This window comes from Eubalaena glacialis, chromosome 10 (assembly GCF_028564815.1).
Source record: "Eubalaena glacialis isolate mEubGla1 chromosome 10, mEubGla1.1.hap2.+ XY, whole genome shotgun sequence".
In the NCBI taxonomy this organism is placed as follows: Eukaryota; Metazoa; Chordata; class Mammalia; order Artiodactyla; family Balaenidae; genus Eubalaena; species Eubalaena glacialis.
The window spans coordinates 98,752,406-98,771,274 of NC_083725.1; the positions used below are offsets into that span (position 1 = coordinate 98,752,406).

At 45.2% G+C, this 18,869-nt stretch overlaps 1 protein-coding gene across 1 annotated transcript in view; it reads left to right on the plus strand.

The window, feature by feature from the left end:
• Window positions 1-18,869, plus strand: part of LDLRAD3 (low density lipoprotein receptor class A domain containing 3) — a 254,602-nt gene that overhangs the window by 96,246 nt on the left and 139,487 nt on the right. Inside the window, exon 3 of the mRNA XM_061203245.1 lies at window positions 17,458-17,583. Coding sequence (XP_061059228.1) covers window positions 17,458-17,583 — 126 coding nt within the window. The remainder of the gene's footprint in view (window positions 1-17,457; window positions 17,584-18,869) is intronic.

Below are 18,869 nucleotides of genomic sequence, written 5' to 3' on the forward strand. Positions count from 1 at the left end.
ACTCCCATAAACTAGTGATGCCCAAATATTTATTTCCTGAATGATCTTTTTAAAACCGCAAATCAGGTCATGTTACTGCTCTCTGACTTAAAATTTGAGGCAGAGGACCCTGGAGCTGCCAGCCTGGGCTCAGACCCTGGTCTGGCCACTTGCCAGCCAAGGAATCTTGTCCAGGTCGTTGAACTTCCTTAGCTGCAGTTTTCTTATCTGGAGGCTGGGATAAAGGGCCTCTTGTAGGTGGAGTACCCAGTTATACTGTGAGCGCTCATAGATGCTGCCTTGAGTTTGCTTTAATCATTAGTAATAAGGAACGTGAATAATACCAGCAGCCTCCAGCAGCTCCCACATCACCCATGGAATCAAGTGAGACTCTGAAGTGTCTCGGGCCTGACCCTTCCTTCCTTCCTACACTCCTCCCCACCTCCCTTCTCACACCCCTGTGCCTTTGCACATGCTCTGTCCTTCACAGCCTTGGAGCCCCCAAGGAGCTCCCCCAGGAGCGAAGGGCCATGCCTTCCTTCATGCTTCTCCTCAGTCTCAAGGGTTCCTCTGATGCATGAGTCCTCCTGTACTGACTTGACTTGCTTGTATGTCTGTGTCCTCATCAGACTCTTTCAGTCACGGTTGCATCCCTGGCATTGAGTATGGCTGACACTCGCCATGGGCTGTGATGCTCATTGTGGAATGAATGAATGTTTGAGTGACAGTGAAAGCAAGAGCAGGCCCAGTGGCGTGGAGGGCAAACCCTCAGAGTGTGTGAGATTATCTTACTTCGTTATGGACAAAAACTTAGAAATCATCCTTGGGGCCCGTCTTTCACCAGCTGCCCCCTCTCCCTAACCTAGCCTATCAGCAAGCCCTGTCAGCTCTAACTCTAAAGCAGTGGATCTCAACCAGGGGTGATTTTGACCCCCAGGGTCAATGTCTGGGGGTGTTTTTGGTTGTCACAACTGGGAGTGCTCCTGGCATCTAGTGGGTGGAGGTCAGGGATGCTGTGAAACATCCAACAGTGCAGAGGACAGCACCCCCTCCAAAGAATTCTCCAGCCCAAATGTCCATAGTGCCAAAGTTGAGACATCCTGGTCTAGAAGCTTCTGGTTCTGTTCACGGCTCTCCATCTTCCCCACTCCCACACTAGCCCAAGGCACTCCTGTCACCCCTAGGATGGTCCTCCTGCCTTGGCCTCCACAGCCTCAATCCATTTTCCACCAGGCAGCTGGGTGATCATTTACAAAGATACATCAAATAAGGTCACTCCCCTGTGACACTTCCCATCACACTTGGAATCAAACCCGGACTCCTTAGCGAGGCTGGGGAAGCCCTCCCTCACCTGGCTCCTGCTTTCTCCCACTCATGGCACCTCCATCCCCCCAGCACTCTGCTCTGGCTCCACCCTTCTGACCTTCCTGTTCCGGGTTCTTTCCAGTCTTCGGTGTACCCTTGAGATGTTCTCTCTGCCTCGGCTGCTCTCCCCTCATCCCTGCTCTGCTGGCTTCTTCTTGTCATTGAGATGTCACTGTAATTGCTTCTGCCTCAAATATTCCTTTCCTGATGACCCCAACGACCCAGGCAGTCACTCCTATCACACTGTCTTACATCTTCACATAGCATCATCTGGTTTTGCTGTTTGTTTGTTAGAGCTCCCCTGCCTGGTGTAGGGCTGTGTCCATCCCTGCTTAGAACAACGCCTGGCACATAATCAGTTATCGATAAACTGTGATGGGAGTAGGAACAATGGTAATAGCTTATATAGAGGAGCTTAAGAATTGCTCTGAGGGATTTACGTTGAATCCCCACATCATCTCCATTTTATAGGTGAGGAAACTGAGGCACCAGAAATTTATGTAACTTGTGAAAGATCTTGTAGCTACAAAGTGGCCTAGCTGGGATTTGAACTTAAGGAGTCTGACTCCAGAATCTTAATCACTCTTCATCACTCCACCACACTGCTTGTTGAGGAAATGAAGGTGGAATAAGGATGATGCATTCACACCCATTCTTCCTGAGTGCGTGATGATGGTAGGGCAGTCTTTGCAGGACTGGAATTTTGTCTAATCTGGCATCAAATGTTGTGACTCTCTCATTTTTGTGACTCACTTATGTCTGGGTTATGAGGAGAGAGCACCCAAAATCTCTCTTCTCATGAATGGTTAGCTTTTAATGTTCTGGACCCTTCTCTTCACACTTACCACCGATCTTGTTTCCTTCATTGTTTTGGCCACTAGGAAACTCATACTAAAATTTGAGCCCTGTTGCTCATAATTGTATGATACTTTATGGAACGCATTCTATTACCTTCTTTTCTTCTGTTTTCCTCCACAATATCCCATTTTCCTCATTTTTAACTGATTTCCTTTCCTAAGCCAACTCAATCTAAGAATTGAGATGGAGCAAAAACAAACAAATATATGTGGAAAGTGTTTCCCTGGGCAAGTTACTTAGTCTGTCTGATTTGCAGTGTTCTCTGTACAGTGTTGGTAATCACTCATGTTTTTTGGTGGAGTGGAGCTGGAGTAAAGTCCACGAAAGCCCAGGGCACATAGTAAGCATTTAGTGTTATTTTCTTATCTTCTTCCCTCACTTATGTTGAGCATGAGGGAATCTCGTGCTGGTACCTGGCCCAGTGGAGGTGATGGAAGGCACTGAGTGGTTTAATCTGTCTTATCAAGTCACTCCTTTCTACTACTAACTGGTGGGCTCCATTACAGAGATGCACAGCAAATGACAGGCTATTAGCTTGTCCTGTTTTTGGTGGCTGTTTCCACTACAGTAAATTGGTTTTTGAGCGGCAGAAAGGTATTAGGTCTAGTAGGTGGAAAAGACTCCACCACTGTGCAGTGGGCTTGTATATAAAGTCTAGCCTGACAAGTAGAAAGCATTTACTGGAAAGAAAATGAGTCAGGTTCCCAGGAACTTTTTATTACTATGGCAACAGGGTATTTAGCCAGTCCTGCTTTGGCTGGTGTATACTATAGTAGTGAGGAATGTCAACTGTTATGTCTCAATGGCTTATTAGCTCATAAAATGTCCCAGTTTACATACTAATTGTTGCTGGAGAAAATAACCCTATTTTATTTTATTTATTTCTAACATCTTTATTGGAGTATAATTGCTTTACAATGGTGTGTTAGTTTCTGCTTTATAACAAAGTGAATCAGCTATACATATACATATATCCCCATATCTCCTCCCTCTTGCGTCTCCCTCCCACCCCCCCATCCCACCCCTCTAGGTGGTCACAAAGCACTGAGCTGATCTCCCTGTGCTATGCGGCTGCTTCCCACTAGCTATCTATTTTACATTTGGTAGTATATATATATAAGTCCGTGCCACTCTCTCACCTCGTCCCTGCTTACCCTTCCCCCTCCCCATGTCCTCAAATCCATTCTCTACATCTTCGTCTTTATTCCTGTCCTGCCCCTAGGTTCTTCATAACCATTTTTTTTTAACCCTATTTTAAAATGACCCAGTCACCCATTTCTTGGTACTAAGCCACTTTGGGGCTTTAACAAAAAACAGTAATTATAGTAATGAAAGCTTTTAGCCTTACTCTTGCCAGGTAGCTTCTCATTGAATCCTCACAACCACATCGTAAGGTCGTTTCATCATCCCATTTTACAGATGAGGGAGTTAAAGTCCAGGGTAGTTAAAGTCCAGGATAATGCCCAAGGTCACAGTTCTGGGAAGGGGTGGAACCAGGATGTGGATCCAGGTCTGATTCCTAATCCTTTATCCTTTACTATTAGTATAGGGTTTTTTTCTTTCTTTAAATCAGAAGAGGCAAAAATTCAAGAGTATTGACCTTTGCCTAGCATAGGGGTCTTCCACCTTGAAACTATTGACATTTGGGGGGCCAGATAATTATCTATTTGTTGGGAGGACTGTCCTGTGTATTTTAGGATGTTTAGCAGCATCCCTGGTCTGCCTACCAGATGCCTGTAGTACTCGTCTCCCCCTCCTCCATTTCCCCAGTATTGCCACACGTTGCCTGGGGAGCAGAGCAGAAGAACAAGGGAGGAATTTGGCCAGTTTCGTACCTTCCTGGAAAAGAGCAACTCTTCCATCTCTGATGTCACCAACCTTCCTAGATTTCAGGAGTTCTTAGGAAGTTTTGTTTCTTTATTTAGTGGTATTCAGAGAGCTGTGCCACTCCTTGCCAAGATCTAAGTTTAGAACATTTTCATCGCCCCCAGAAGAAACCTTCTGTTATTGATTTCTAATTTCATTCCATTGTGACTGGACAACACGCGTGGTGTGATTTCATTCCTGTTAAATGTAGTGAGGTGTGTTCTGTGGCCTCACAGTTGGGATTCCCTGGAGGATGCTTCACGTGCCCCTGCGGAGAAGTGCGTTCTGCGTTGTCGGGTGGAGAGTTCTATGGAGAAGTCTGAGGTCTCGGTGTATTCAGTGTCGTTCGTGCCTCCTGTTTCCTTGTTGATCTTCAGCCTTGTTATTCTATCCATTCTTGAAAATGGGGTATTGAAGTCTCCAACTCTTATTATTTAAATGTCTGTTTCTCCTTTCAATTCTGTCAGTTCTTGTTTCGTGTATTTTGCGGCTCTGTTTTTAGGTGCATATATTATGTCTTCCTGATGGTTTGACCATTTCTTTGTCTTTAGGAACATTTTTCGTCTTAAATTCTATTTATTTGTCTGATATGAGTATAGTCACTCCAGCTCTCTTGATTTGGGGTAGTTTTTTTTTTAAACCCTCCTGGGTTGTTCTAATGTGCAGTCAGGATTGAGTGTCCCTGCTCTTTGAAGATAAATTAGAAGCTGAGGATTGATGTTTTGTCTTTAAAGTCAGCCCAGGGCTACCAAGAGATGGTATCCGTGGGATTATGTGATTCCTCTGACTGGTGTTGAAAGCATCATAGAAACCTCTGGATGCCTCGGTGAAAACCTTTCCTGGAGCAAGGTTTGTGGTGGGTTAAGTACTGTTATTTTGGAAACAGTTGTTTTCAGGTTACCTCATGACAGACAGAGAATGTTCTCTTGCTCAGCCTGTCAGAGCAGCTAGAGGCCACCTCTCTGTCTGTGCCCTGTTGACACCACCCAACAAAGGGTTACGCCTGCCGTCTCTGAGTAAAAGTCCTGTTATCTGTGGGTATCACCGTGTTTAATCATCACATCATAGGCCTTGCTCTGGGGCTCTCTGCAGGTGCTGTAGCAACAATTAAGGAGACAGACTCTGAGTTCCAAGGTGGCTCTGTAGATGTGTATGTGTGGGGAGAGGAGGGGCAAGTAAGAAGGACTTCTTACTTGGGGCAAGGGCAAGTCAGGCACTTCTTGGAAGCTAATCAGAAATGAGCTTTCTCTTCACAAGTCTGAAGGTAAAGCATATGCACAGAAATGAGGGTGTTTTAAGAAGGGAAACCTCACAGTTTGTCAGGGGCCCAGAGAGCAGGCAAAGGTGAAGGCTCTGAAAAGTAAAACCTTCTTTTGGCAAAGATGACCCTCACCGCCCAGCAAGATGGAAGGTGGTGTAGAACGGATTCTTCATTATTCATTTTTATTCAGACTGAAAACTATCTTTGATTCTCCCATCCCCTGACTTTTTCTTTTCTTTTTTACATTTTCTTTTCATTTCTTGGGAGTTGTCCCTTGGATATCATCTTTCATAGAGTTGGATGATGCCTTTTTTGAAGTATTCTTTTTAAGGTGGAAACCATTCTGTTCTATCTGTGTCTGTCCCCACATCTGTTCTTAATCCCAGGGACTCTGATCCATTGTCAGGAAGGTTTTCTTCCAAGCACTGAAAGGCCTCTGGAGGCTAAGTTATCTGACCCACATTTATTTATTACCATTTTAGAGGGTTTTTTCCTCTCAAGATTTGTCTCTAGGAGAATCACTCGGGGATGTCTTGGTTTCCTGCTTATAGATCCTCTGGAATTTGCATTCCAGTACCTAAGCACACAAACAAATGTACCTTCATACACATATGTACGTGCGTTATACATAGCCAAAATAAGTAACCTGAATAAACCTTAAGGTTATAAAATAATGTCCTAATCCCCAACTTGCTAACTTGTTTTGCCTTTTTACTGTCATTTTTAATAAGATTATTTAAAGGGCAGTGGCAGGCACTTTGAATTCCCTGATCATTTATAGTGCCTTTTTCCCCTAAAAGCCCAAAGAATATTATAGACTTGGCTCTCTTTAGTTCTTACAGGGCTTTTTGGGAGTGAGGAGGATATTTCCTTGACTTACAGAGCCTCATAATATCCTTGTGAGGCCATAAAAATTTTCTTTATAAAAAACAAATCTGACACGCCACTTTTTTTATAGATGTCTGCTGGCTCCCAGGATAAGTGTCCAAACTCCTGCCTGTCTCTCTTTCAGCCTTACCTTCTGCCACATTCTGTGTTCTGGATACCCTAACTTCTCCCAGATCTCTGTATAAACCACATGCTGTCACAGTTCCCATCATTCATTTTGCCTGGAATGCCTTCCTCTTCTTTTTCAGCCACACACTTCTCCTAATTCTTCATACCCAAATAAAATAGCACTGCGTTGTACCGTGCGCCCTGGTCTCCCAGGCTGCATGGGTTGTGCTGTTTTTTAAAGTTTGTCTCGCACTGTGGCCATCCCCCAAGTATTTGTTTTTTTATTAAAATGTAGTTGATTCACAACGTTTCAGGTGTACAGCAAAGTGATTCAGTTATACGTATATATGTATGTATATTCTTTTTCAGATTCTTTTCCTTTATAGGTTATTACAAGATATTGGAATATAGTTCCCCGTGTTTTATAGTAGGTCTTTGTTGTTTATCTGTTTTATATATAGTGTGGTGTGTGTCCATCACCCACATATTGATTGAGCATGCGCTGCTGGGCAGAAACTGTTTGAAAATAATAGTAGTGACTAATAACTTTAATAATAATAGCTAATACTGTGTGCTAATACTCTATAAGACTATCTAACACTAAATACTATATACTAGCGTACTTATAGTATAATATCAAATAGTAATAGCTAATATGTAATATATATGATAGTAGCTAGTACAATATGAACTATCATAGCTAATAGTGGGTTTCAGAGAAAGTCCTAAGCAATTATTATCTTGTCTCATTTAATCCCCACAGCAACCCAACAAGGGAGGTACTGTTCACATCACCGTTTCCTGATAAGGAAATGGAGGCACAGAGAGGTGAAATAACTTTCAGTACATCACATAGCCAGTAAGTGGTCCCAAAGCACTTGGTTCAATATTTGAACCCAGGCAGGCTGACATGCAACCCTGCATTAACTATATAATAGAGTGTTGAAAGGTAAATGTTTATACAGCTTATATAGTTCTTGTATCTCATTGCAATTATGTGTTTATTGTCCTTTTTTCCCCTTCCTCTGGGCCTGGTGTCCCTTAGTGGGGCTTCTTGCGAGCAGAAGTTATGTTAACCCCACACTCGGTCCTATGTGTGCTGTAAAGAGACTCTGAGAAGTAATGTTAATGGAACCAGTAACTGAAGAGTAAGGCCTGGGGCGCAGTGGTTAAGAATCCGCCTGCCAATGAAGGGGACACGGGTTCAAGCCCTGGTCCGGGAAGATCCCGCATGCCGCAGAGCAACTAAGCCCGTGCGCCACAACTACTGAGCCTGCGCTCTAGAGCCCATGAGCCACAACTCCTGAGCCCACGTGCCACAACTACTGAAGCCCACGCGCCTAGAGCCCGTGCTCCACAACAAGAGAAGCCACCGCAATGAGAAGCCCGCGCACCGCAACGAAGAGTAACCCCTGCTCGCCGCAACCAGAGAAAGCCCACGCACAGCCACAAAGACCCAACACAGCCAAAAATAAATAATTTATTTTAAAAAAAATTGAAAATCTTAAAAAAAAAACCAGTAAGGCCTTAGATAGCATAAACATTGCATTGGTTTCCACTTGATTTTTCTCAGGACCATCCATATATGTGAAGAAGAGCAGTTTGTAGAACTGTGAATCGTGTTAGGGAGGGGAGAATATTATCGGATTCCTACAAGATATCAAACATTATGCTGTATTCTCTACATGTAAAATCTCACATTGAAGTCTGTGCTGTCTTTATGCCCCCTTTACAGATGGGGATACTGAGGCCAGTGGAGTTTAAGTGACTTGTCCAAGGTCTCAGCTGTCATGTGGCAGAACTGGGGTTGAAACCCAGTGGGAATGTTCTCTACCCAAAACCCTTCTGACCTCTTAGCCCCAAGGCTCTAGGCCTCCTATTCTTATTATAAAAGAGGAGATGTTTAGAAAGAATTTTCTGCTTGAATTTTCTTGCAAAGCTGTTTCACCTAGATGCCTTTTTTCTATATTTATATTCCAGATAGCATGTGGTCTTTTGCTCCCTTCACTCCCCAGTGTGTATCTCTGAAACAGCCAAGATGACATTTTCAGAATCATACACTGCAATATTTGATCAATGAACTGGTGGAGTCCACTCCAGTAGTCATGTGGAGGTGAACTGCTGGAACAGGCAAAGGGCTTTTTTGCTCAAGCAGTAATGAATTTGCAAAGGCTTGGATTCCCAGGCCTGGATTTGGCTTGCTGGGCTGTTTGTCATCTGCATTTGGACCACAGTGAAAGGCCTGTTTCTTTCCCTCCCAGACTTCTTAGAGAATCCAGGGATATACTGCTTTTTAAAAAGTCTGTTATTTTTATAAGGCTCTTTTTGCTTTCTTGCCCCCAACCATGAAGTCATCTTTGCCTTTTAAAAGGAACCACAGTTTGACTTTTTACAAAATGAACCAGGGGACTGACTACAGTAGCAATTTCAGATCAATTATGTTCTGTAAAGTTTTTAGCCAGTGATGGCCGCATGTGATATTCACTTTGGGGGTCGGGGATGTGCACGATGATTCAAAGTATGTGAATTTTATAATTTGATGTTTTTTCTAATTTATACTTTAATTCCCACAACTTTAATATGAGTGGAATGCTACCTAGCTCGTAGCACATTTCTTATGAGAAATAGGGTTTTAAATTTTTTCAATTAAACGATACTGGGTACTTTTACTGATACGAGAAGCAAGTTCATACTGACCCCCTTGCATTTCTTCCATTACCACATTGTTCCCGCCTCCAGGCCTTTGCACATGCTGTTCCCTCTGCTTGGAACAGCCTTCTCTCCGCAATCCCACCAGCACCGAAGGTTCATCCATGGCATAGCTGTCTTGTATGTATCCTCGTTCTTTGAGGTATGACAGAGTTTGTGAATTAATATTAGTGGAATGGATAACTAAATGAGCAAGGCCTCAGACTGCCTAAGCATCCATTGATTTGCACCTGAGCTATGTGTATGGCGTCTCTGCTGAGGCTGACTTTCCTTTGAGAAGGCTTTTCTGACGTCAGCCTCCTCCCCAATTTGAGATTAGGTGTACTCTAGCTCCCCCATCAGAGCACTCATGGCACTGCATGCAGAGGCTCGTTTACCAGCCTGCATCCTCCCTATCAGTTAGGGAGCGCTGTTGAATCACCACACAACTGACTCAGGGCCTGACAGATAGTAGGATGCTCAGAAATATTTTGTTCTTTGCCAAGAAAGGGCAGTAAAAAAAATGTTGGCCCCTTGAACCCTATTTTGTACTGTGCACAGGTAAAGTGTAAATCCTTAAAAAGTGGACAGACCTGGTTAAGAGTTTTAAAGTTTTTAAAGGGTCTGATTGCTGGGACAGCAACCATTTGAATATGAGCCCACAGCTCTTTATGTAAAGCTGAGTTATTTTGTATCTTGCACACGATCGGGGGAAGAACAGAGAAACTGTTGAAATGGGGAAAGAGCGTAGAGAGGCCTGTGGTTTTGTTGTGGGTATTCTTCTCATGGTAAGTACACCATCTGGGATGGGTTAGACTTGACTCGAGGGAGTGATGGTCAGAGCAGGTCCCACACTGGCCCTGTACCCAGAATTCTTGGAGTGGCAGCTGGTCTATGCAGTGGCAACATCAGGAACAAAGGAGTGATGAGGTCCCTTGCTCTCTGGGCAAGGATTCCACAGAGGTGGAATCTGCCCAAGAAGGGTGTTCACACTTTAATGTTCATTGGAATTCACCATGAGCTTAATAAAGATGTAGATTCCCCTAGAGGAGAGGCCCAGGAATCTGCATTTTACAAGCATCCCTGGGGAATTCTGCTGTAGGTGGATCACTGGCCTGCCCTTCATGAAACAGTGCTTTACAAGATGGGAAATTTTGGAGAAATATTGGTAAGCGGGACGGTCCATGGAGCGAGAAACTGTCCTTTGTCAGGTCCCTTAGACAGAGGGGAGAGTGCAGTCTGGGAAAGTCAGCTCAAGGAGCAGCTCCCGGAAGGAGGGACACTTTGCATTAGCCCGTGATTATTGTACCCCAGGGAGACCAGCTCCAGCCAAGACTGATGCTCTGCGCCCAGTGCCAACTTAGGAAGATAGAAAAAAGAGTCATGGTTTCCTTGACTGGATAGGAATGTCCCCTGCTCTGTGAAGTAATGAAATACACGTGTAAAAATGAAGAGAGACAGAGATAGATGGAGCATAATAGAGCACCAGCAGCAGTGAAGGACCAACGGAACACACGCGCAGAGGAACCGGGGGGTGTTCGCAGCCTGCTTCTAGGAATATCGTCGCCAGCAGGGGAGAATCAGCCCTCCTCGGACCGTCCTGGGCTGGAGGCTTTTCCCGTAATCATCTGTGGCCAGAAGACAGTACCAGTTCCTCAGGGAGGAGGCAGTTGATGATCAAAAAGATGCCAAGGGCTTCCCTGGTGGCGCAGTGGTTGAGAATCTGCCTGCCGATGCAGGGGACACGGGTTCGAGCCCTGGTCTGGCAAGATCCCACATGCCGCGGAGCAACTAGGCCCGTGAGCCACAATTGCTGAGCCTGCGCATCTGGAGCCTGTGCTCCGCAACACGAGAGGCCGCGATAGTGAGAGGCCCGCGCACCGCGATGAAGAGTGGCCCCCGCTTGCCACAACTAGAGAACGCCCTCGCACAGAAACGAAGACCCAACACAGCCAAAAATTAAAAATAAATAAATAATTAATTAATTTAAAAAAAAAAGATACCAAAATAGGAAATATGCATATCCTTTGACCTAGCTGTTATACCTTAAAGGGATTTTGTACAAGTGGGGAAAATAATGTGTGCATCTGCACGTGCATCGTTTATTGAAAACACCCCAAATGTCCATCAGTAATGGAACTTATGGGTACATAAGATGCAGTAAAATTACCCTTAGCTATTAAAAGTGATGGTGTGGACCTGTAGTTATCAACATGAAAAGATGTCACAATATATTGTTAAGTGACAAAAGCCGGTTTCAGAATAGCATCGTATTTTATTCAGGTGCATTTAAGCAAAACTGTATGCCCAGATTTCTATTTATTAATTCAGTTAGTAATTATTGAGTAACCTATGTACCAGGCACTTTTCAGGGCATTGGAGGTAGAGCAACAAACAAGATGATGGTCCTCTGCCACTTGGAAGTGAAGTGCTTAGAACCAGCAGCATCGACATTGCCTGGGAGTGTGTTAGGAATGCAGAATCCCAGGCTCCATTCTAGACCTACTGCATTTTAACGTGGTCCTAGGGCTGTCCGTTTGCATGCTATAGTTTGAGGGACCGTGCTTCTGGAGCTTGTTGACCAAAATGGCCCCAGTGGATTTCCCTGGGTGGCGGCAACGTGGGGTAATTTTTGCATTGCCTGTGTCCGTTTCTCATCGTTTGAATTTTTCACGGTGAGCTATGTCTTGAGTTTACAAAGCAAGGATGCTGATTTGGCAGAATAGCCGGAGGCTCCTGCTTCTGGTTCTGTGGGCTGTCTCGGGCACACACCGGCAGGATCCTGGAGCAGGAATCGGAGGCGACCAGAAGGTGGAGGTCGTGACTGTGCCTCCTTTGGGCCATCCCAGAGGTCTGGAAGAGAGACCCTGAATCCTTGCGGCTGTGGCTGGAGCTGCTGCTGCAGCCTGAGAGATGCCGCAGGTCTGATGAGCTGAGTTTCTGGCTGTCCTGGCTGAGCAGGGAGGCTCCGGCGTTCAGACTCTGTCCAGCTCTTTTGTGTCATCACTATGGGAGAGTCTGGACCAGCAGCTGTCGACGGCAGACCTGCGCTGCGGTATCTGTCATCCTCCAGGCCCAGTGGGCAGCCCTGCGCCCTGCCTGAGCAGATTGGGAGGTACGGGTGTGCTGCCTGGTGAAGAGCATTTCTGTCCAAGGCTTGGGAAGTTCTGGCCATGCAGACGGGGGGGGGGGTCTGAGCCCTCTCCTTGGGGTCTCTCTTGAATTTGGTCCCTGATGAGGGGTTTGGCAGGATGTGACCCTATAGCACCCCACCTAAAGCATAGGTGTAGTTGAAAGAGGGTAGACGCAGGGGCATGAGGACTGGATTGCAGACCAGTCTCATCCTAAATTAACTAAGTGACTTTGGGCAAGTCCCAAATTACCTCCTCGGGCCTCAGTTTTTTCATCTGTGAGTCATGAGACTCAGTTATTGAGTGAAGCTGTGTGGACTACCTGCTGGGCCCCAGATGTTATGCGTAGGAAGATGGGGTCTTTGTTATGAGGGCATCACAACCTGGTGACACGGGAGCATCTCTCGGTTCCCCTCTCGTTCTGACGTGAGCCCCAAATGCTGCTCTGAGGGCTTTGGCCTTCCTGCGTTTTTGTTTAGGGCCATAGTGAGTAGAGGTTATTGCAGATGTACGTCCTTGCTGGTTAAAAAAAAAAAAAAAAGTCGACAATTGTGTTAGTCCTTCCTCCACTCCCATCTAGTTTTAAAAAATGTTTTATTTTACTGATCCGTGAAATCCAGAACTGTGGCATTCAGGCTCTAAAAGGAAGGGGAGGGCTCAGATCAGGAAATAAACCAACCCCCAGGAGAGCCCTGAGCCCTGTCTTGCTGCTGGTGAAAGCTGCTGCTTTGAAAAGTTCACGGAGCAGGTCCTTGAAGAGTGGTGGATTCAAGGGCTCAGTGGGACGGATTCGCCCTGCCTGCCTTTGTCAGGGCAGTTTTAGAGTCTGAGTTGGTCTTCTACTTCTGCCAGGGCTGCTGAGTTTCATGCTGAAACCTCCCCTTCGTGGAAATCGGGGCGGGCTGGGGACAATCCAGACTTTGTCCGGGAACCCCCCCCGGGGCCCACGGGGGCTCGTGCAGGCAGGGAGCTGCTGCCAGCGGTGGGCTTCTCTCTGAGCCTCTGCCAGACGCTCAGCAGGCCGTCTGTGATCTGCCTCACCGTCACCTGAGCAGATGTCTGCTGGTGCAGATGTAAATCATAACAGGACAGGCTCCCTGACAGAGACGGCAGCTGAGCGTCGCTGGCAAGGCAGGGAGTCTCGTGAGTGATTCCTGAAGACGGTGCAGGGCCAAGGCCGAAGAGCTGGTCAATTGAATGGTAGCTGATGCATTTATAATTACCCTTATTCTCTTTTCTCTGTCTTTGTCTCATAAAGTCCAGTCCTTGGAGCTGGGCTGGGCCTTAGAAGTGTCTAAGGAGGCAGTAGAGTAGGTGAGTCAGGAAGTAAAGTTTGAGCCTTGACTCTGTTTATCAGCTGTGTCAGGCGCCTTCACTTCTGGACCTGTTATCTTTTCTGTAAAATGGGTTTTGGTGAGGAGGAAATGAGATGATATCTGTAAAATAGAGCACAATGCTCAGCCCATACTAAGCATTCAGTAAGTGCTAGCTGTGATTACCCAGCCCCACTCTCTCCTTTTATGGGCTCATTTGTATATTCGGCAGTATTGATTAGGTACCGTGGTAGGCACTGTACAGTTGCAGCTCCTTCAAGAATGGTGAATGAAAGTATTCAAGTGAGTGTGTGTGCATCAAAGCTCAGCACAAAGCCAGTGACATCTATCCTTTGAAGGAAAAGAAAGAAACAGAGTAAGGGCTAGAGTGCCTGAGGGTGGGGAGCGGGGTTTCTACTGTAGACAGTGCACTGCTTAAGGAGACCTCAATAAAGTAGAGGAGTGAGCCATGCCGAGCCATGCTGACCCATTTCTTTCTTGGAGAAAGACAGTCCAAGCAGAGGGAACCACAGCCTGCAAAGGTCCTGAGGCAAGACTGTGCCTGATGGGCTTGAGGAGGAACTGGGAGGCCAGTGTTAGCCAGAGCACGGAGAGTAGGTAGGCATGAAATTAGAGGGGGTCCCCCGGAGTGGCACGATGCTGTGATGGCGGCTGTGGGCTTTTCTAAAGTGTTGGGAGGGCAGAGACGTTTTGAATGGAGGAGTGACGTGTTGAGTTTACAGGGAAGCGCTCTCAGGTTAGATGTCAAAGCCTATAGGTAGCTTTTCTGTCCTGATCCCTGAAAGGGTGACGGGAGCAAGGATGCCCGATCCTCTAATTTGAGCATCCATCACTGGATCTTACCTGTGACAGTTATTGCCATGGCGTCTGCTTACTGGGGACTTTCTATTTCCCACATCTCTTCTGTGTTTATTAATTGGACTTCTTCTCCCTCATTTATGTATTTATTCAACAATTATGGGTCCAACAGATCTCTGGGTTACAATCCAATACTATTGTTGTTCGTTTTGTTGCTCAAATTGTTCTAGCTTTGGCCATTGGGAGCTCCTGCAGGTTGACTCCTGTGTCCTTTGGACATGCCTTCATCATATTTTAAGCACTTCTTCACTTTCTGGCGACACAAGACACTCCAGGTTCATCTTGTATTTTCCCCCAGGAATGAACCACTTCTCCAGGGAGCCCTGGTTCTCTTTATTGGATCATAGAATTTAGAAACCAAGATCTAGGTGCTGGCTATGCTTATTGCTATTGGGGTGTACTGCTTCTGGTCTTTCTTAGCAGATGAGCTAGGAAATATATGTACGTACACTAACCCATGCACACACACAGATCTATATTTCTATCTATCTATCGATCTATCTATCCATCGATCCATCGATCCATCTATCTGTCTTTACAAACCTTGAGTTCATATTGATGCCTTCAATTCCAGTCCAAAGCCTCGGGGTTCATTTTAGTCTTCTCACTCTCTTTATTTGTAATTGCTTTCTCTGATGGTGAGAAACCTTGCTCTTATTATCTGTAATATACTTACCTATTTGTTCAACCCTAGTACTACACAATAGGCAGTTTCAGAATTGCTGATTCATACCCCTGTGAGAAACAAATATAACTAGAGTACTTGTGAACAGTTCTTTTTTTCTTTAGCCTTATAGAATCCAGGCAAAATAATGTTTACCAGAGTTACGCAGGCTACTTCTTTTCTTCCCCACCTCCTTCAGTGTGGTGCTGTTATTCATCTGTAATATAGTTATGTTCATTTGTTGCTGTTTATATTTCATTCTGAGCCCTGCCCCCAACACACAGATGCACACGCACATGTGCTTGATTTTAATTGTTTACATTTTGGGTATGTGAAATATTATCATGGTTCTAAGAGTCAGAGCTATACAAATAGACTCAGAGAAGTGTGCACCCTTCTCATCCCTGCTACCTTGTTCCATTCCCATTTCCCTATTCTTTCCAACCTTTTCTCACCCACCCCCTGTAGGTAACCAGTCTCTTCGGTTTCTGGTTTATCCTTCCTATATTTCTTTTGCATAGATGAGCCAATACATGTATGTTTTCTTAGATCCCCTTCTTTTGCTATATGGAGGGGTAAAGTACTGTAGATACTCTTTTGCACTTTGCTTTTTTCACTTAACAGTATGTCCTGGAGATCACTTCCTATCAGTTCATAGAGATCTTCCATAATGAGCTTTTTAAACTTGGGTAATCAGAAAAAGAAATTTAGCAGCCCAAGGATCAATTTTCAAGTTCTATAAGCCTAGTGATGTGATGATGATGATGATGAATAGCATATGTTTTACAATTAATTGAGCATCTACTGTATGCCATGCTCTGTGCCAAGCATTTTATATAGATAATCACACTGAATCCTTCCCCGGGCCATATGAGATAGATATTACCTCCAGTTTACCAATGAGGAAACTGAGGCTCAGTTGTATTTAGAAACTTGCCCGAGGTCATAAAGATTAGAGCCACAATTTGAACACAGGACACTCTCTTCCAAGTTTGTGCTTTGTGAAGAGCACACCAGCACCATTAGAGTATTTTCAGGTTAAAACAAAGCCATGTGGGTTTTTAAAATCTAGCCACGTCCCAGGCTTAAAATCCCTGTTGATAGTGTATCAGCTATTGCCAAAGTTGGCATGTTATACTGATGGCGAGAATATGAAGGTAATTTACTGCCTGTTCATTCCAAAGAAATAGCCCTTCCTTCTTGAGGACCATGGGTCCTGCCTCTAAGACAGGAGACAAAAGGGATGCTAGGTGGGGCCTGCTACCTGGGATACAGCAATAGATCCCATCACACCTTATAATCACAAGCCAGAGCAGCCAGCACCATTAACAGGAAAGTACGTTACCCCACAGGGCTATTTGGTTAGCAGGACACTCAATCAAGCTTGAGTTACAGCAGTTTGTGTTAAAACTGTTTGTGTAGCAGGAGTGGAAGAAGGGTTTCTTTGAGCAGGAGTCTGGCTTCTGTTGTGAGAAGTGACAGCCTCTGGCACAGAGGCAGCACAGTTGAGTTGGATGAGAGTGTCGCTTCTGGACTCTGAGTACTGGGGGCCTCACCCCAGCACCATGTTTTCTAGCCGTGTAACCCTGGGCAAGTCACTTTACCTCTTCAGAGCATTTCTGTGAAATGAGGATAAGAACCACACCCGTCTTTGTCAGGGGTTCCCAAGACCACCTTCAGTTTCAGTGATTTACTAGAAGGAATCGTAGAAGTCAGCATACAGTCATACCCACAACTATGACTGATTACAGTGAAAGGATACAAAGCAAAACCAACAAAGGGAAAAGGTGAAGGAGTGAAGTCAGAGGAAAACAAGTCCAGGCTTCCAGAGTCCTTGCCCAGTGCAGTCACACAGGAGGCACTTCATTCCCCCAGCAACAAGTGTGCCATAACGTGTGAAATGCTTTCTCCCAGGGAAGCTCGTTAGAGGCTCAGTGCCGAGGGTTTTCACTGAGAGCTGGTCATGCAGGCACCCTCTGCCCAACGTGTACCCAAATCCCAAACTCCCAGAAGAAAGGCAGGTGTTCAGCATAATTGCAGTGTTTGCATGAATAGTTTAGGCACAGTGAGCCGTCCTCAGGAGAGAATGATGCGAACCTTCCCGACATCCAATTTCCCAGATGCCAGCCAAGTGAGGGCCAACTTTGCAAGCAAGTCTTTCTAAGGATGGCAGCCTCAGGCCTCTTGAGCCCTGCTGGTGTGGAGGCTGGGCACCAAGGTCCTATTTGGGACCTTGGTGGCAGTGGATGAGCCACTCCCTTCCTGGAGGATGACACACCTGGGCTTCTAGTCTGGCTGGGTATTGGAGGTGGGTGCTGGTGGTAAGAAACTTTGGGGACTTCAAGGTAGATGTAAAAGGCCCCAGTTGCACACTCTGAGTTAGCAGGATGGGTATGTGGTGGTCAGAAAACTTATCTTCCTGACGTCTCGTTGTTTGTCTCGTTTGTCCTCCTGCAGCCAAGGCTAAATCGAAATGCGGCCCGACCTTCTTCCCCTGTGCCAGCGGCATCCACTGCATCATTGGCCGCTTCCGGTGTAACGGGTTTGAGGACTGTCCCGACGGCAGCGACGAAGAGAACTGCAGTAAGTGCTGGGGCCTGTGTACCATGATCCCCTGTTCATTCCTACCGGTGGACCTTCCATCCTGGCCGCTCTCATCTGTGTGCTTCTTACACCCACAGGCTTGGGCCTTTTCTCTCGTTACCTAGAATCTATTTGTTACCGCTTATTTCTTGTGTGATTGTGTAGATGCTCAGCTACCATTTATCAGGACCTCTGCTAAGTACACTGGGCCTGGGGCATACTTTGTTTTCAGTTCTGATGATGGCTTTGCAAATGTAAGTGTGTTATCCCCATCAACACATAAGGACTTGAAGTACGAGAGGTCAGTGGACTCATCCAGAGTCACATAGCTGATCAGTTGCAGATCCAGTTCTATGTTCATTCAGACGCTCATCTGATTGACCCTGCCACTCAGCACCCCATGTTTAGGTGCTTGCTTTCCTTCTCATTTTGAATTCTTTAAAAAAAGATGTTTATATATTAATTATATACATACTATAAGAATATGCTCTTGGAAGTTGCCATATGATCCAACAATCCCACTCCTGGGCATATATCTGGAGAAACCTCTAATTCGAAAAGATACATGCACCCCAATGTTCATAGCAGCACTATTTACAATAGCCAGGACATGGAAGCAACCTAAATGTCCATTGACAGATGAATGGATAAAGAAGATGTGGTACATATAAACAATGGAATATTACTCAACCATTAAAAAGAATGCAATAATGCCATTTGCAGCAACATGGATGGACCTGGAGATTATCACACTAAGTGAAGTAAGTCAGACAGAGAAAGACAAATATCATATGATATCACTTATTTGTGGAATCTAAAATATGACACACGTGAACTTATTTACAAAACAGAAATGGACACACAGACATAGAAAACCAATTTATGGTTACCAAAGGGAAAAAGGGGTAGAGGGAGGAGTAACTTAGTAGTATGGGATAAACAGATACAAACTACTATATATAAAAAAAAAAAAAAACAAGGTCCTAGTGGATAGCACAGGGAACTATATTCAATATCTTGTAATAAACCATAATGGAAAAGAATATGAAAAAGAAAATATATGTGTGTGTATAACTGTGAATCACTTTGCTGTACCTATGAAACTAACACAACATCGTAAATCAACTATACATCAATGTTTAAAAAAGAATATGCTCGAGCACTATGAGTAGCATGAGGGGCGGAGCCTCGGGAGCTCCAGGATCATGATGAGTTGCAGCAGGGATAAGGGAGGATGGGGGCGTCGGCTGCTTCTTCTAGACGCTAAGGAATGCAGCTGGACCTGG